The sequence below is a fragment of the Cyanistes caeruleus genome, chromosome Z (genome assembly GCF_971803275.1).
Source record: "Cyanistes caeruleus chromosome Z, bCyaCae1.hap1.1, whole genome shotgun sequence".
Lineage (NCBI taxonomy): Eukaryota > Metazoa > Chordata > Aves > Passeriformes > Paridae > Cyanistes > Cyanistes caeruleus.
In genome coordinates, this window is record NC_141732.1 from 73869457 (window position 1) to 73886512 (window position 17056).

Sequence of the window (17056 nt, forward strand, 5' to 3'; positions counted from 1 at the left end):
ACCTCGGGAGAGCCTCGGACTGAGCTGTGGGGGTTCAAATCTGTCTGCCTCCCAGTTTTGCTGTCAAAGCACCTACAGACTCTGAATCAGCACAGGAGCACACATCACTTTGCCACCCTGCAAGAGTTTGGGAGGGAGGGAAATCTGGACGCAGGGTACCACGCTCACACAAATGCGTAAGGCACTGCTCAGTCTGTGCATTCAACTGAAGATGGAGAAGGGCAGGTGTGGTCCTGTATTTTAGGTGGTGACTGAAAACAGCAGTGGCTTCAGCAGGACACATTTCCTCTTCTTAGGAAGCTCCTGAATCTTTTGCTCAGCTATGCAAGCAATAAGGAAAATGAAAAATCCACCCACGCCGTCTCATGCTGAAAGGCAGGGAAAAAAAGTTGGGCTTGAAGAGCGGGTGGAAGGGGTGTGGTTACCCAGGAGGTGTGTCAGGCATCGATGAACTTATTTATAAGCAAAGGCAGCTGTGCTGGAGAGGAAACTTTGCTGAGGCTTTTTCAGCTGCTGCTTGTTCCCTGACACCACTTGAGAATCACCTCTACTGCGATGGGGCGGCAGAAGGACATTCTTGCTACCATTGAGGAGCACCTGAGGATCAGAAACAAATTAGTGCGGCAAGCGCTGGCTGAGTGCTTGGGGACACTGATCCTAGTGGTGAGTGGGGGCTGTAGTGTGGGGATGCTCTCTAACCTGTGGGTTTGGGGGAAATTGTCCTGGTGAAGGAGCTGTGTTGCTGCCAGGGTTTGCATTGGGAATAAGCCCAGCTCTGGTGCAACCTGCTGCAAGAGGTCTAGAGGACAGTCCCTGTGCACAGGAAAAAAAACCATGCATATTGCTTAAAGATGGCTATTGGGATTTCTCTCAAAATATGGGCTCTGAAGAGCTTGTTGGGTGTGTGGGAGCTTCTGTGTATCTGTGAAGTGCAGGGAGCAAAACACTTCTGTGTAAGTAGCAAGTATTTTGCTAGAGATCATGCAAAACTTCCTTTCTGTCTGCCCTGGAATATTTTCTTGGCTCTGAAATATTCCAAGTGTTATTACCTGAGGAAGTGAAAGCTTTTATTATTTTTTTTTTTCCACTTTGCTTTCCCCATGAATCCCATAATGAAGAAGTAGCCAAAATTTAAACTTGCAGTGTCCTTTCGCCGTCAGCCGCTGATTCCCCAGGGGCTTGTCAGTGGGGCTGCACGCCTGGTGCTTGCTATCAGTGTGTTTTTCAGTGGTCAATGGAGAAAAAAAAAAGCTCTTCTGCCTGTTCTAGTGCTCAGTTTCCAAAGGGGTGGAATATAAGGGATAAAACTGGATAAGTGTATGTCCAAGTGCCTGCAAATGTTTTGAGCGGACACAGTTTGCTTTAAAGTTAAAGGCAGATATGAACAGCTAGGAGAGTTGTGTATGAGCTGTGTGGAGTAAATACTGGCGTAGAAAAACACTGTCAGGGATATCTGGCTTAGAGCATCTGTGTCTGAAAATGCAGGACTGCTCAGTTGGCCACGGGTTTGGTGCATATATATCTGGGCAGAAATGACTCGGTGTTTGCACAGTGAGTATCTGCAGGTGGTGTAAATCCAGAGGGATCCTGAAGGTTTCAGTGGAGTCACTGTGGGTTTGCAGCTCTTTTTAACTGGTGGATGAACTGCTTGGAGAGAAATCTAAGGGCTGGAAGAGTTGAAGGCAAAGAAAGGCTTGATGAAGTTGCGTGTACACCTGGGGAACAACACAAGACTGTCAGAATTTTATGCTTTCATAAATAAGGAATTTTTTTTTTTATGATGAAGAGAGGATTTCTGAATCTTCTATTGCAGCTTAGGGGACTCTGCTAAGACTGTAAAATGCTACCACTTTTAAAAGAAAACAGCTTTACATGGTGCAATGGCTTTATTGTCAAAGCGACCCAGCTTTGGTGATTTGCAAACAAGTCCTGTTGATTTTTCCAGGAAGGTTTGTTTGGTATTAAGGTGGGTAGAAGGTGATAGGAAAGTGATTAACAGTTAGAAGACATTCTGTCTATGAATCACTGATGTCACTGCTGTTAGTATTGAAACAAAGTAAGTTTTGTAAGGTGGATTAATGCCCCCTGACAGCAAAGTTAATATTCCTGAGAAACAAGATAAGCCTTTAGCCGTTTAGGTCTGAGCTTTTAGAAGGGCTCAGGATCCACTAGTCTATCCTCTGACTGTAACACTTAGCACAACAGTGACTACTTTTCCTTAAATCTTGCCCCTTCAGGCAGAGAGGAATTGGGATCTGCTCCTGAATGAGGAGCTTGAGGAAGGGCTTGGTCCAAAATTGTAAGCAGCCTCCAAAATGAGAGTGGTAATGGGCAACCATCAGCCATGCTGGATGCGGCATTGGCAGAAGTGGGCAGAACATGCCTTGTCCTCAGGGGCATCAAACCTGCTCTGTTTTAGTGTGTGTATGTCTAAATTTACAGTCTGAGCCTTCACCGTGTTCAGGAGCTCCAGAACTGGTTTTAGTGACACACTCAACTCCATCTTGTAGGACTTGCAAACTCGCTGAGGATCTCCTGCAGCAGCTCTGCAGAGGACGGAGTGCTGTGGGCATTCTGTGTCCCTGGGGGAGAAGGTGGGGTGGGCTTGTGGGAGTAAAGGGAAAGTCCCAAACTCAGTGAATGCTCTTGCATGGTTAGAAGTCCACTGAGAGGGAAATGGGTTCCAGGACTGCAAGCTTGCAATATCCAAGCCAGTCAATCCCTTTCCAACTTCGTACTGTCTCAGTCAATTTGTCTTAATGAAGGGAAACATACAGTTTTTTTCTTTGTTACCACCCTGAGTCCTTTTCATCTTTTTATTATGTCACCTACATGAAATAGAAAGAGTCTTGAAGGTGAATTCCTTCCCCTTTCTGTTGGCCTCAACAATTACTTGAATTGGACTTCTTCAAAATTGTCATTTTGTACCTTGCAAAACTACCTGCTGCCTACCCTGCCAGCATGTTGAGCTGTGTGTGTGTGCATTTAGATTCATTGTACCCTAGTAAATATCTGTTTTGGGCTTCACAGTAAAATGCCTGAGGAAAGACCTGAATCCATGAAATTTTCCTCATTGGATATGGAGTTGGCTAAAGAATTCTTTCAGGGATGTATGTAAGATTTTATATTGTTCACACTGAAATCAACTTCCTGAGCCCCAAGGGAGGGAGACTGTTTAAAGTTTGCAGCTTACTTTAAATTTCACTGTGTAATGTAAAACTTGTCCCAGTGTGGATATTGGCACCGCTTCAGCTTCTTGCCCCCTCCCTTCCACTTGCACAATGACTACAGCTCTCTCAAACTCTTCTAGACCAAAGCTATTACAGATCCTTGCATAGTCTTGCTGTCTGTAAGAATAAACCTAGTGCTTGATTTTATTTTTCTCATTTTTTTAAAAGAGCTTGTGAAGGTAGAATCATCGAGTAGTTTGAGCTGGAAAGGACTCTTAGATTAGTGCCTCTTTTTTGCTAAGATAAGAAAAATAATCCATCTAAGGCAGCTGAACCCTGAAGAACGCCAAGGCGGGTTGCTGTCTACTTGTAATCTACTTTTGCTGTGCAGAGCACCTTGCACAACTTTTATTTAGTTTGTGGGTGGTGTCTATGTTGTTGCAAAAATAGTAATGCTAATTCTACATACATTTCCTTTGATACTTAAACTGATGTTTCCCCTCTTAAAAATTCAGTTTCTGAGTGGCACTTTAGGGTTGAACTTCATACCCATGTTGGAAGCACCGCTTGCTGGCAGTCGTTAAGCACTACAAACACTGAAGGCATTTTCCCAGTCCCTTGCTGTTTGTGTTATTACTGTAGCAACCCACTAAAGCCAGATTTCCATGGTGGGTCTCCGTGCCTCTCTTAAGGCTCGGTCTGTTTGCCTTGCTCTGCTAGCTGTAAATACCAAAGCTGGTTCTGTTTGTCTTTTACATTTGCAGGAGAAGTAATGTACAGATTATGACTGATTTCCAAGTGGGACTCACTGTGAATCACTGCTGTACAGGCACAAAGAAGGAACAAAACAATTCCTAATTGCTTTTCAGTGGGTGCTGCCTTGACTTTGTGGCTAGGTGGTAGTGTTTTGGGGTATGACTGTGCTGTAGACCACAGAAACAAAAACAGTAAAGTGGTTTGGATGACCAAAGCAAGGTGAGCTTCACCTAAGGGATCCCCACAGCAAGAGGAGCCCCACTTAGGTGCTGGCAACTTAAAGCTGCTGCTCATCCCACAGCTGTCTGGTGCAGCACAGTAGTTCCCACAGTTGCTGCTTGATTTGGGGTGGTTTGCTTAAATCCAGCTTGTCACACTTGGAAAATGTAATTTTAATTTTTTTTTTTTTTAATTTTTAAAGAAAGTTCTTTTCTTTGTAAATGCTTTGCTAGGCTGTAAAAGAGAGTGGAAATTCTTGATGTAAGCATGTTGAGAGCTGCTGATTCTTCCTTGCAAAAGGTCTGTGCTGCTGGGTATGGGGACATGGGAAGTGGCAGCTGCTTTCCTTCTACCCTTGTACCAGAAGAGGTTGAAGCTCTTCACTAACTGTCCAAAACTGTCCCTTCTTGCTGTCTCCTTCCTGCTGTCCCTTCTTGCTGTCTCCTTCCATTTCTCCTTTCTACAAACAGGACAGTTCAGGCACCAAGACTTTCCCTTGGTGGGAAGGCAGCTTTTCCCCAGGAGTGCCCAAACTTGTGACCAAATCCCCACCAGACATACTGGTCCTTCTAATGGCTAAAACCTCTTGTTCTGAACAATAGTAGGGACACCAGAATAGGTGTTCTTCATTCTGTGTATGTGTCAACAACCTAAACCAGTGAATTTCCTCCCTAATGCCCAACTCCTCTTGAAGCTGAGCTTGAAGCTTGAGCTGAGGGAGGCTCGTGTCTCCAGCTTTGTGCAATGTCTTTTGTGGCATGTGCTGTATGTGGGGCACAGTTTTGCTTGGAATTTCTCATCTCTCCAGCCCTGCAGCCCTGCCTTGGCTCTGGTTCAGTGGGTGGTGTGTAAAGAGCTGTAACATAACAGACCATCTGCTGCTGCCCTTCCTGCAGGGCTGCTTCTGCACAAGCTGCCTCCACCTGTGCTGGATAGAAAACTGGGTATGGGGTCTAAGGTTTCTCCTTGCTTTGTAAATTGAGAATGATGATCAGCCTGGGTTTTGAGAGTTGCTTTGAAGAAAAGCATAAAGGATAGTGCTTCTTGCATTGTGTTTTTGGCCAGTGGAGTGTGAGCTGTGGAGTTCAAGATCTCTGTATGCTGCTCTTGCTCTCTGCCTTCTTCCCATGAAGAGTGGTACCCTCTGTGTGTCCAAAACTTAAAATCATCCATCAGTCTCTCTGGGTCTCCTCCTTTAAAGCAGATCCATGGTTTGACTGCCCTCCTGGCATCTTCCCCATTGAGGGCTGACCAGTTTTTCTCATCCACCAGGGTGATTAGGGTAGATTTACAGCAAGCTTCTTGCCTAATCCCTGGTTTATTTGCTGGCAGAAGAGTTGTAATTGAGGTAATTGCACTCCTCCTCATCTATGCCAGCAAAACTTTCCCATCTACATTTAGAGACCAGTCTGTCTGAAGTCCAAGAGTAAATGCACTCAGGCCTTTTCGGTTGCACATGAAGGTGTAAAAAAGCCCTAGCAAAGAAAAGAGGAGACAAAAAGGAAAGAAACCTGTCTCTTGTGCAGAGGAGTTCTGAGCACCACCTTCCTTCTGAGCTCACATATGAAGCTGTTTTCCACAAGGTCTGCCTAAATAGGCTGCCTTCAGAATCCTTGTTTCTTCATGAGCTATTGACACTTTTTTTAACCTCATGGTTCTTTCCTACCTGGCTACTGGACTTTCATGTGTTCAGACATTGAGACAGGGTGTTCTTATCTTGAGTGACAAAGCCAGCTGCTCAGTTTCCAAACTTGCAGTGGACACAGGGAGCTCAGGGTTACCTAAGTGTGACATATCCCCTGCAATGTGCTACCTTTTCCTGCTACTTGCTGCTGCTTCTGGCCGGTGCCTCCTTTGTACAGGGACAGTTCTTCTCCCCTCTGGAGTCTGTCATCCCCACTGCTCTTGAACCCATAGCTGCAGAACAAGGATTTAGTTTTTTTTCCCACAGTGCAAGAAGTTGAATCACCCCATGAGCAGTGAGAAGCCTCCCTGTTAGATTTGCTAGAGTCAGTAACATGAAATTAAGGAGCAGGCTTCCATTAACCTGGTTAATGGGTGCATTGACCTCAATTCCTTGGAGAGTAGGTTTAATACATTGGAGTGATGCTTTATGGCGAGCATTTTATTAGCACTTTAAAACCACTTTTGGACTTGGCTAGTGAATCATGGGTGTATAACTGTTGACTGCTGCACCTACAGCCATGGGAGGTGCTAACCTGGGTTTCTGTTGGCTGGATATTCTTCCAGAAGTGTTTTTTACACAACAACAAAACCAAAATACAACCCCCCCACAAAATCAAAGCCAAACAAATCAGAAAGCAAAACAAAAACCCAACAAATGCAAATGAAAAACAAAACCACAAAACGATATGGTGTGGGAGGCAGGTTATTAAAATCAAAAGAATGGGGTGTCATCTTCCCTTTAGGTGTGCACCGCTGTCCCTGACCACAGTGGTACAATGTTGCTTAAGAACTCTTAAATACATTGCATGGACTTAAAAGACTGAGGAAAATGTTGAATTACTTTTATTTGACCTTCCTTACCTTCAAACCCAAGTTAGACATGCCTGAAAAGTTCTCTGTGAGCAGTAGACAAACAAAACCTAAAAAATGAAAGCTGAGGTTCTCCGGTCTCATCTGACCTGGGAAAAGGAATTGGAAGGAAAATGAGCAAAGAGCAGAAGTGAAAGTGGTGTAATTAAAGTTTTTTATATTAGCTACTACCCCAACAAAACTGTGTAGTGTTAAGGTACTTGCCACAAAAGCCTGGGCAAGAACGACTTGAACTAGCTCCTTAAAGTCAAATGCCACAGAGGGATGTAATGCATGACACTGTATTTTTGTGTTTAGTGGACTCCACTGGTGCAGGATGGAATTGATCACATGCATATCAAAGTTCAAACCTGTCCCTAAGTATCACTACACTCCTTTTATCTGCTGAGGGTTAAGTTTTCTACTGTTACGCTGAGTTAAGCCCAGTAGTGCTCTGGGCTCATCTGATAAACAGTTGCAATGGTCCTGTGGAGTGGCTTCAGGGTGTTTTTGCATGGCCCATAGACCCCCTTCTGAGGAAAAGCTGGAGAGCTACTGCCAGGTGTAGGATGGAGGCAAGGAGGATGGGGAATGACCTCTTGAGATAACCTCTTCAGGAATGGCAGACCTGGCATTCCTCCAGCTTAAGGGAAGACCTTTGTGGGTGATCAGGGAGGTGGGAAAACTTCACTCTGCGGTTTCTGCAACACAAAGGTATGTGGATAACAAGCCAACCACCATCAACCTGCAGAACTGCCAGTTCTTACAGAGAGAATAACACAAATACTTTCATCACTAGGGATCACCTGGGGTCAACTCCACCAAACTCAGGTTTTGTGGGCTTGTCCCCTTCCTGGTCAGACTGATGTGCTGTGTGGCCTTTGAGACCCAAACACCACAGCCATGTACTCTCTGAAATTTCTGCAAAGCCTGGTGGGGCTTTTTTGGGGAAAGGTAGAAACAGGATTCACCCTGGTCATTAGCCTGTCCTTATTTGCTCAGTTGGAGCTGTGCTTCCCTTGGTGGTTTGGGCTTAGCTGTTTCTATTTGCTGTCAATAAATAATTAATCTTTTCTGCTTTTGTCTTGGAGTCTCCTCTGCCATGGTTTTCCAGCTTGGTGAGGACATTGTAGGGGCTGTTCTGACTGTAACCAGTAGAGAGCAGTGCTGGCCATCCCTCCATCACTGAGTACAACAGGTTCCTTTATTCCTTCTTACGCAAGGCCCTTGTGTTGGGTACCTGGTTTCTTGTCCAGAGGCATCTGTGTACACAGTGTCCACCTCATTCATCAGCCTGCAGCCTACCTGGCTGCTCCTTTCCAAGCAAGCTGAGTGCAGATTTTCCTTTGTTAGCAATTCTTCAGTCAACAAGGGCATGGGAGGGGATGAGTTACATGTGTTTTGTCCTTGCCTCTGATTTGGGTTGCATGTTGCTCAATGGGCATGTCCAGTGTTGGCTGAAGAAATGATGACAGCAAGCCTGGCCACCTTGGTGCCTATTTGGTGGCTTATCCTTATTAGGAGTTGATACCTGTTGATACTCTGTGGCAATGGAGTAATTATGGGATGATGGAGTTCATGGAAGCAGAAAGTCTTTGTGGGGGTGTAGTTATGGGTATGTGGTCAGAAGAAATAAGTCAAGCCTTGATCCCTAAATTTGAGCATCTCATGAGCACGCTGTCCTAGTTTAAGGATCCTCTCAGTACTTGCCAGTGTGGTAATTCCAAGTGATAATATACCAAGGGTCAGTTCAGGTGGAGCCAGTGGCAGATGCAAACATACAGATGATCAGGTTTAGAGTTCTCTAAATTACATGTTGGATAGTGGAAAGACTTGCCAAGATAGGAAGCCTGCAGCTGGATGACTGAGGAACTGAATTGCCGGGGGAAACTGGTTTGAATTGTTAAGTGGGAGCTTAACATTAAAGAATGAGGGCTTTTGGGTGCAGTTGGGAAGATAAGGATTATCCTTGGATATGTTGAGCAAACATCTTTAAACTAGACCTCCCTTAGCTACTAGGAAACAGTTTTATCACCTAAAGCAAACAGCTTTTGTCAGCCAGTGTGTTTGGTTTGGTGTACCCCTGATCTTGGACAGAAGGCCAAGACTGGCTGTGCTGGTAGACTCTCTTGAATGTGGACTTTTCTTGATGGAGACTGAAAAGAGAACACCATGAATGTCAGGCTGAATGTGGCCTTCCTCAGCCATGACTGTATTTCCAGACATTAACAGAATTGTTCCCTACTAATCTATGTGCTACTGGGTCAAACAGTTATTAGCCTTTTTAACAAAAGTACCCAGATCCTTCATTAGAATGCTTGTACTGTAAATATCTCAGACTAGGATGATATCTGGCTCATCCTTCTCACCTCTGCCATCTTAAAATTAGATGTTTGAACAAAAAATTCTGGAGTCCTATAGATCCATATTGCTTTTAACTTTTGCCCTGTTTTCGGCGCATCCTGCCAGCATAGATTTGTCCGTGCTTTTTCTTCCTCCCTCCTATCTCTAGAGAAAATGTGCAGATACTTTGACCCAAGATAGAAGCTATGAAGGCTTTGAGTTGAGAGTGTACTATGATGGCCCATCATGGTGTAAGGGGAGCAATTGCAGGCATTGGTCAGCAACTGGCCCTGATGTGAAGCAGAGAGAGTAATTTAAATCTCTTTTTCTCCTTCCAGCTCTTTGGCTGCGGCTCAGTTGCGCAGATCATTCTCAGCAGAGGGACTCATGGAGGTTTCCTGACTGTCAACCTGGCCTTTGGCTTCGCTGTAACACTCGGCATTTTGATTGCAGGGCAAGTGTCAGGTACGTGTGGCTCCCTGTAGGCTCAGTTTCACTAGTCTCAGTTGTTGTGTAGGCTTGCCTTTCCTGTATGGCACTGGTATGGAAGCTAGTGCCCCTTGGCACAACTCTGGGACCTAAATTCTGCCTGTAAAGGTACACTAACCACCAACCTCTCTGCAGGTGGACACCTGAACCCAGCTGTCACTTTTGCCATGTGCTTATTGGCCCGGGAGCCCTGGATCAAGCTACCAATTTATGCCCTTGCACAAACCCTGGGAGCTTTCCTTGGAGCTGGCATAGTCTTTGGGCTGTACTATGGTAAGTGTGGAAACCTCGTGTCTTTTTTGAGGTGAGACTACTATGTTTGTGACTCACTGCAGGGAGGGAGATTTCCACATCAGAGAGGAACACTTTCCTGCAGTGCAGAGGTCCAAGAAACCTCCTTAACTGTGTTTCTGGGATGGCTTTCCCACTCTCATGATGATGGGTTCAAGCCTCCTCAAAGCAATCTGAAGACCAGCCAGCATTGTTAAAGTGCAAGACTTGGCCCTTGAGTAATGAACACTGGACCTCTGGATGGATTCTGATGGACACACTTTTGTATCTACTGGTCTTCCAGAAAAGTCAGTGAAACACTAGCTGTGATGGAGGTTTTATATCTGTTTGCTGTTCCAGAACCATTTTCTCATTCTTGGCTTAAAACAAATGAAGTCTTCACTGTGATGTCTAATGCTCTAAAGACAACCTTGAGAGTTGTAACTAAGAAAAGTGAATGAGCAGCCCTGTTTGCTGATCTGTATCTCTATGTCATGTCTTCACACCAAGACTGATACTACAGGGGTTTGATTACCTTTGTGAGAGAGATGGAGTCGCCTTAGTGTTTGCTTTTTGACTCTCTTTCTTGATGCTTGGCAAATAATTGTTAGGAACAGGGACTAATGCCATCTGCCTCTGAGCCAGGCTGGTAAAAAAGCTGTGGTGGACAATGCCCTAACTTTTCCAAATGAGTGTTTGCTCTACAGAAAATGATTTTAATTTTTTCCTCTTTCACTACCTCTAGATGCTATCTGGGCTTTTAACAATAACCAGCTCAGTGTTACAGGAGTGAATGCCACTGCTGGTATTTTTGCCACCTACCCATCTGAGCATCTGAATGTTGTGAATGGCTTCTTTGACCAGGTAAGAGGCTGCTGGGAGGATGAAAGTGCATTTGAAGGCAAATCTTTTGGGTGGTTCTGGGACTTATCTTTAGTTAGAAAATGAATTGCAATTTAAAGATATCCAGAAAGGTTTTACCTTGACACAGGTGTCTCACTAGCCCATAGGAAGAGTAGGGCCAGAAAGGACCTTACAGCCAGAAGGCTTGTGCCAAGGCATTAATGAGTGGTACAACACTGGTCAGGACACCAGAGAAAAGAATGCCATTTGTTCATAGTCCCTGGAGAGCCATAGTGTGAGGAATGGAAACTCTTCCTCACTCTCACTCTACTACTGTGGTTGTGGTACAATCCAGAGCTGGGTATGGGGTGGTGGTTGCTGTTGAATGTGACTGTCTCCTAAAGTTGCTATCAACCACAAAAGGGACAACTTCTACCCAGCTATGGCATGTGGGAAGGAGGTTTAGGAAGATGTTTTCAGCTTTTATGACTGCCTAAACAGCTATTCATGACTCTTCTGGGGTAGGGAAAAAGGTGTGATCTTGATTAAGATCCACAATTAATCTCTTGATTGAGATTGATTATGGCTGCCATAATCTCAAGAGAGGAGCATGCTCCACTCTTTTATTACCATGCCTGCTGTGGTCTGATAGTGTTCATGGGATGACTTGGTGCACCTCTTCCTTTTAAGAGAATCACATCCCAGAGAAGTTAAATAACTTGGTTAGAAGACTAATCTGGATTAAATTCTTGTTTTCCTTCCCCATCTCTCTCTAGTTCATTGGCACTGCCTCCCTGATTGTTTGTGTCTTGGCTATTGTTGATCCCTACAACAACCCTGTCCCCACTGGGCTGGAGGCTTTCACAGTTGGCTTTGTCGTCCTCGTTATTGGAACCTCCATGGGCTTCAACTCTGGCTATGCTGTCAACCCTGCCAGGGACTTTGGGCCTCGTCTCTTCACAGCCATTGCTGGCTGGGGCACTGCAGTGTTCCAGTAAGTGCTAGATGATGAAAACCTTGTGCATCAAGGGGAAATGGATTATGAGTCCAAAGAGATGGTAGTGCTGGCACTATAAAGAGTCTTGGCAGCCATGAGGTATCTTTGGATCGTCTAAATGCTGCTAAAAGGCACTTCTTTTCAGTTTCTTAAGAAATCATGGAAGCTGGGGAGCTTCCAGCGGTGAGACCAAAGGACATTGCTATCAAAGAGGAAATCTAGGAACATCCATGAGAATTTCAGTTGCACCTTGAGCATGAGCACATCATGATTTTTTTAATGGTAAAAACTGAGAAGTGTTTGTTGGTTTTGGAGACAATTAAGAGAGCCGTGTTATCAAGCATTGCAAGCAAGCGGGAGGGAATTGCAGGTGCCTAGTGTAGGCATGACAAATGCTTCTCTCCTTTCTTGGTAGAGACTTGGTAGTCCTGAAAGTAGCTGTGTTTGTGTGTGTGTGGTAACAGCTGGAAGCTCTGCAGATGTGCAGGTGCTATTGTGTTGTGCAAGTGGGTGGTGATGGCTGCAGAGGGTCAGATCTTGCATTGCTCCAGATCCAAGTGAAAATATCCTAATGCTTAGGCAGCAGTTCTTACCTTGTGCACTTTCTTTTTTGTTTTCCAGGGTTGGTAAGCCGTCCCACTGGTGGTGGGTTCCAGTTGTTGCTCCTTTCCTTGGGGCAGTTGCTGGAGTGATTGTCTATCAGCTGACAATTGGATGTCACGACGAGCCTTCTCCACCTGCCTCTGAGCAGGAAACAGTCAAGCTGGCTAACGTGAAGCACAAGGAGAGGGTCTGAGGAAGCTGCCACACAGATCTGGCAGGTGTTCATTACTCAGGACTGCAGCTGGCAAAAAGGAGACGTTAAGAAGAGCTTCAAGAACAACAGGAAGAGTTTTTTACCTGTCTTGAGATATTCTAGTAATTTTTTTGTTTTGTTTTTGTATATCCCTGACATATTTGCTTTTGACATTTCCCTGTGAGCCCTCCTCCAAATGCAGTATCATGTAATCTTTTCCTAATAGAAGGGGATTGAAGACTGTAGGAGTCAGGAGAGAAGTGGGAATTGCAGTCCAACATAAATCAGGTGTTCAGGAATTTGAAGCTTTTTTGAGCTATGTTGCTGACATTGCCTGTGACCTTGGCAAGCTGCTTCCCTTCAAACCTGTGTTCCAATCTGTAGAATGGGGATCATGCAAAACAAATTGTTTTGCTGGCATGGATTGGAAACTCCTACATCCTGGAGGAAATTTGCCTGTGATTCTGTGGATCAAATTCTGCTTGATGTTGCTCTAAAGTCAGTACTTTCACACCAGGAATTAACTAGTCTAGAGGATTATTAGCCAAACTTTTATATCTCTTATGAATTCCTAGATATTGTATCAGTCAGCTGATCCACAATGTCAGTGCAGCAAGTAACACTGCATTGGATTTTCATTTAATTTTAAGACTAAGTGTTTACAAAGAAGTGCACCCTGGTGTTCTAATCAAAATTTTTAGTATTACCAAGTCGTAGAAGATCACATCTAGGAAGTCCTTATTCTAACCAAGGCTAACTTAGACAGAAAGCTTGGCTCACAGAAGCAGGCTTTCTAATTAATCAGCTTTGTATATAAACTGCAAGCAGCTAATAGCCAAGATCCACTGGAAACATAGTGTTGCTTGAGTTGCGTGTGTTCATGTAAATTTTACAAAGGTGTTGTTGGGTTGTTTTTTTTTTTGTTTGTTTGTTTTGTTTTAGTAGATTTCTCTATAAATATACTCCTTAAAGCTGTTACAAAATGCCAAGGTTGGGATGAGTTCATTTAGAGATGTATGGGAACTGCCAATTCTCTGTCAGCTTTGAGATAATTTTGGGTTTTCCTGGGATGGTCTTGGATTAGGGCATTGTGGTTTTTGGAGCGCCTCCTTTTCTACCTTGCAGAATAACTGGGATATCCCTGGTACTCATGGTTGAGGGACTGAGGTCAGGCACCTCCTGTACTAGCAGTACTGGCATCTCAGGGGATCTCTGGCTCTCCCAATGCCATAATATTATAAAGTATTTGAAAAAAAATATTGTTGTGAAAGAATTTGTAAGTCCCATGCATTAGAGAAACTTGTTAAAAGCCTATTTCTTTAATGCATAAATTAATTGAAAAATGTATCTTTGTACACATTTCCAGTCACTAAAAGGATGTATTCTTTTTTTTTTTCATTTTTAAAAAAATAAAATGTCAATACCCATGCTGTGAAATGCTAGTGTTGGTTGTATTTTTAAGCAGCTGTCAGCAAACTTCTCTGACCATGAAAAGGAAGTCATCTATAGCAATAGCTTCCTCAAGCCCTTTTCCTCTTCAGCCTGGGTGAAGGGGAATTAACCCTTTCAGGCAGTACCTCTACATGCTCCATTTGTGTTTTATTCCTTTCCCTTTTGGGGTGTCATTTTGAGGCATGTGGAGGAGAAGGAGTAGCTGTGTTCAGTATAGTGACCAAGGTATGGGCTGGGCGTGAGATTGTCCTGCTGTCAGGCAACTTATTCTTAAGGCAAAAGAACAGCTGGTTAAGTATTTTTCCTTCACCCATTGTAAAATTTAAATTCCCTTTCTGTTCTTAACATAGTTCTGAATGTGAAATCCTACTCTGCCTTCATCTACTGTCCAGCCCCATCTAGCATATTACGAGTCAGGTTTTTTTTCTGTAGCTATGCCAGGCAAGGAAAAGTACAACAGACCTGAACACAGTGCTCACAGAATTAGACAAGCAACTTACCTATAAATAAAATTCTTGTTTCTCTTTGGCTGGTGTGTGTACTGCTGTATTTTTCCTGTATTAATTATGCTGCCTTAAAATAACTCCTCACTTCCCACATGGTGCCATACTGAGGAATTCAGTGAGGTCTGGATGAATGTGGTTTCCTGCAATTCACCAGCTAGGAATCAAACGGCTTTTGGAAAGAAATTTCCCAGGTTTGTTTGATTTGCTCTCTATGTGTGGACAGCACATTGTTTTTTGGTTTTTTTTTGATTTCTAACATGAAAGTTTATCCCTCCAACTCTGTGCAGCAGCCTTGTATATTACTGTGTTCAACTAACATAGCTGCAGAATTCAATTCTCATTTCCCTTCATGACTGTCTCTTATTCTACTCTTCCACCACTTTGTATCTCAAACTGTCTTGATTGATACATGAAAATTCTTGCTGCAGATCTTAAGACTTTTGATTCAGTAGTGTATTTAGTATTGTGGTTTCTGGATTTTTTGGTCTTTTTCCCTTTCTCTGTTTGTTTGTGGTTTTTGTTGTTGTTACATTACTAACCAGATTACTCTTGCTTTTGCCTGGAATGTAGCAATCAGCTTTCACTATATCAGTGAAATACTTATTCTTACTCATGCCTCAATGATGTGTGTTATTACCATTTATTAAAATGGCAATAAAATGTCATATCAGTTTCAGGCTGAATTTTCTTTCTTAACCACCAATTTTCTTTCTTAAGCTTTGGTTTTTCTGTTGGAGAAGCACCAAGCACTGCTGGGTAGATCCATCAACATGAGCAAAGGGGCATGAACTGCCTGCCCTCAGTGGATGGGGAGCTTTGGAGAGCATAGCCCCCAGAAGGGTCTGGTCCATAGGAGACATGATTCTGTCTCTGCTCTTTGACAGCCATGTAAGGAGGGCAGTTTGATACACCAGATTTCAAAAGGTCCAGAAGTGTTATTAAACTGTGGGGAGGGAAAGGTGTTTTCCCTGGCAGCAGCTACCCTTAAATTGCTGAGAGTTGTGGTTCTGCTTGTTTTCAATTTAGCTGCCTTAAGAGAGACTTTGAGTGTTATTCACCTGGCAGACACATGCAAATCCAACCTTTTTTTTTTCCCATCCATCCCTAAATTTCAAAGGCAATGAATCACACTGTAGTGCCTTACTGGAGAGGTAAGGCTCATCTGGCCAAATATAGTGATCTGGGTTTTAGGTCAGATGAACTCCAGCTGTCAAGCTGTTGAAATATGCTTTGTAGGAAGAAATAAATCTACAATTTAAACTATTCATGCTTGACAGGGAGAGTAATTTGTTGTTGGAACAAAATGCTAAAAGATGTTGTAGATTCTCTATTGTGTGAGGTTTTCAAATTAAGACTGGCTGCCTTGCAAAAAGTTATTTCAGTTAAACTCCAAACTGCAAGTTTCACTTCCAGGAGGAAATTCCCAGACCTCTCCATTGCAGGAGGTCAAGTTAAAAGGATTTGTCCCTTCTTACCTTAAAACTTATGAGATTTTAAATGCAATATGAAAGTGGCCATGTATTCAATTCCTCTAGGTTCTTGTCTAAGATTATTGCTGCAGGTGCTTTGATATTTTTGGTACATCTTGGGAAGCTTTTCCAGGTCTATTTGCTCTATTCCATCTATAAAATGGCAGAAGAAGTGCTGACTTCTTCCAAACCCTGCTCTGTTTTACCTTGTGGGAGCATGAATCAAAGGCTGCTTGGCACTGCAGTGTGGATGGGAGAACAGCAGTCTCCCTTTCTGCAGCCCTTCCATCTCAAACAGAGTTTCAGCTCTCCATTTGGCAGTGGTGGGTGCTGGGGATGTAGGAGCTGGCTGCATTTGCTGAACACCTCCAGGCAGGTCTGGTGGGGCTGTACCAGGGCAGGTTTCAACATGTACCCAAAGCAGATGAGCATTGACGCATCATCTGCTTGCTGTCTTCCCTTCTCCCCACCACCTACACCTTGGTGAAGAAGGGAAACAAATAAATGAGAGAAGACAACAAGGAGAACGTGCTCTCAGGCTAAAGATTTCTGACCAGTATACACCTCTGAAAATGTAAGAAATATGCTGTCTAAGATGGTTGTTTTGTTGGTTGCAGGATCACCAATTGCCTTAGCCCTTTTCAGGGAATTTGCCCAGTTTCTGTTTACCAGATCTCCTGCTTCTCCCTCCTCTCCAGGATATCCACTTGCATCCTATAAATTCGGCTGCTGGCCAGGAACCAGCTGAATGAATCCTTCTGGGATCAGAGAAACTTTCTCTAAAATGTCCATCGCTCCTCTACACTTCATCTTAAATGAAAGTGTGTTTGACTTCTTTTTCTTGCTTCCATAAAAATCTTTCAATTAAAGCACTGACACAGCTCATTTGTGTCTCAGTCCATAGGTCTGGCCCAGACAAACTCTCTCCCTGGACCTTCATGGCTGTGTGACATCTGGTTTTACAGCTGGTGGCATAAGAGGGAGCAGGCTCCCTTTGAATGAGGGTAACCACCCTGGCCCAAGGGCCTGGACTTTGGGATGAGCCCTTTCTCCTGCCTCCAGGACAGCTAAAAATAGCTGCTGCCTTGCTTGCCCAGCAGCCAGTGCCATGCATTCCCACAAACAGTTGCTTGGATATTGGGATATGACTTGGTCTCCCTCATGTGTTACTCTGGTGAGGGCCAAAAATCTGTAATCTGGGTATAAGATGT

General features: G+C 43.9%; 1 protein-coding gene across 1 annotated transcript; it reads left to right on the forward strand.

Annotated features, from left to right (window-relative positions):
• Positions 1–423: 423 nt before the first annotated feature.
• Positions 424–13855, forward strand: AQP3 (aquaporin 3 (Gill blood group)). Its single transcript, XM_023944223.2, has 6 exons — positions 424–663; positions 9362–9488; positions 9648–9785; positions 10528–10646; positions 11402–11619; positions 12244–13855. The coding sequence occupies exons 1-6, from the start codon at positions 556–558 to the stop codon at positions 12416–12418; spliced, it is 885 nt and encodes a 294-aa protein (XP_023799991.1). The 5' UTR covers positions 424–555; the 3' UTR covers positions 12419–13855.
• The last annotated feature ends 3201 nt before the right edge of the window (positions 13856–17056 follow it).

Excerpts from the sequence above, each read along its gene's own strand:
- AQP3 (XM_023944223.2), top strand. The coding sequence starts at position 556 with ATGGGGCGGCAGAAGGACATTCTTGCTACCATTGAGGAGCACCTGAGG. Across the intron at positions 9,489-9,647 it reads GATTGCAGGGCAAGTGTCAG|GTGGACACCTGAACCCAGCT; the intron begins GTACGTGTGGCT and ends ACCTCTCTGCAG. Across the intron at positions 9,786-10,527 it reads AGTCTTTGGGCTGTACTATG|ATGCTATCTGGGCTTTTAAC; the intron begins GTAAGTGTGGAA and ends CACTACCTCTAG.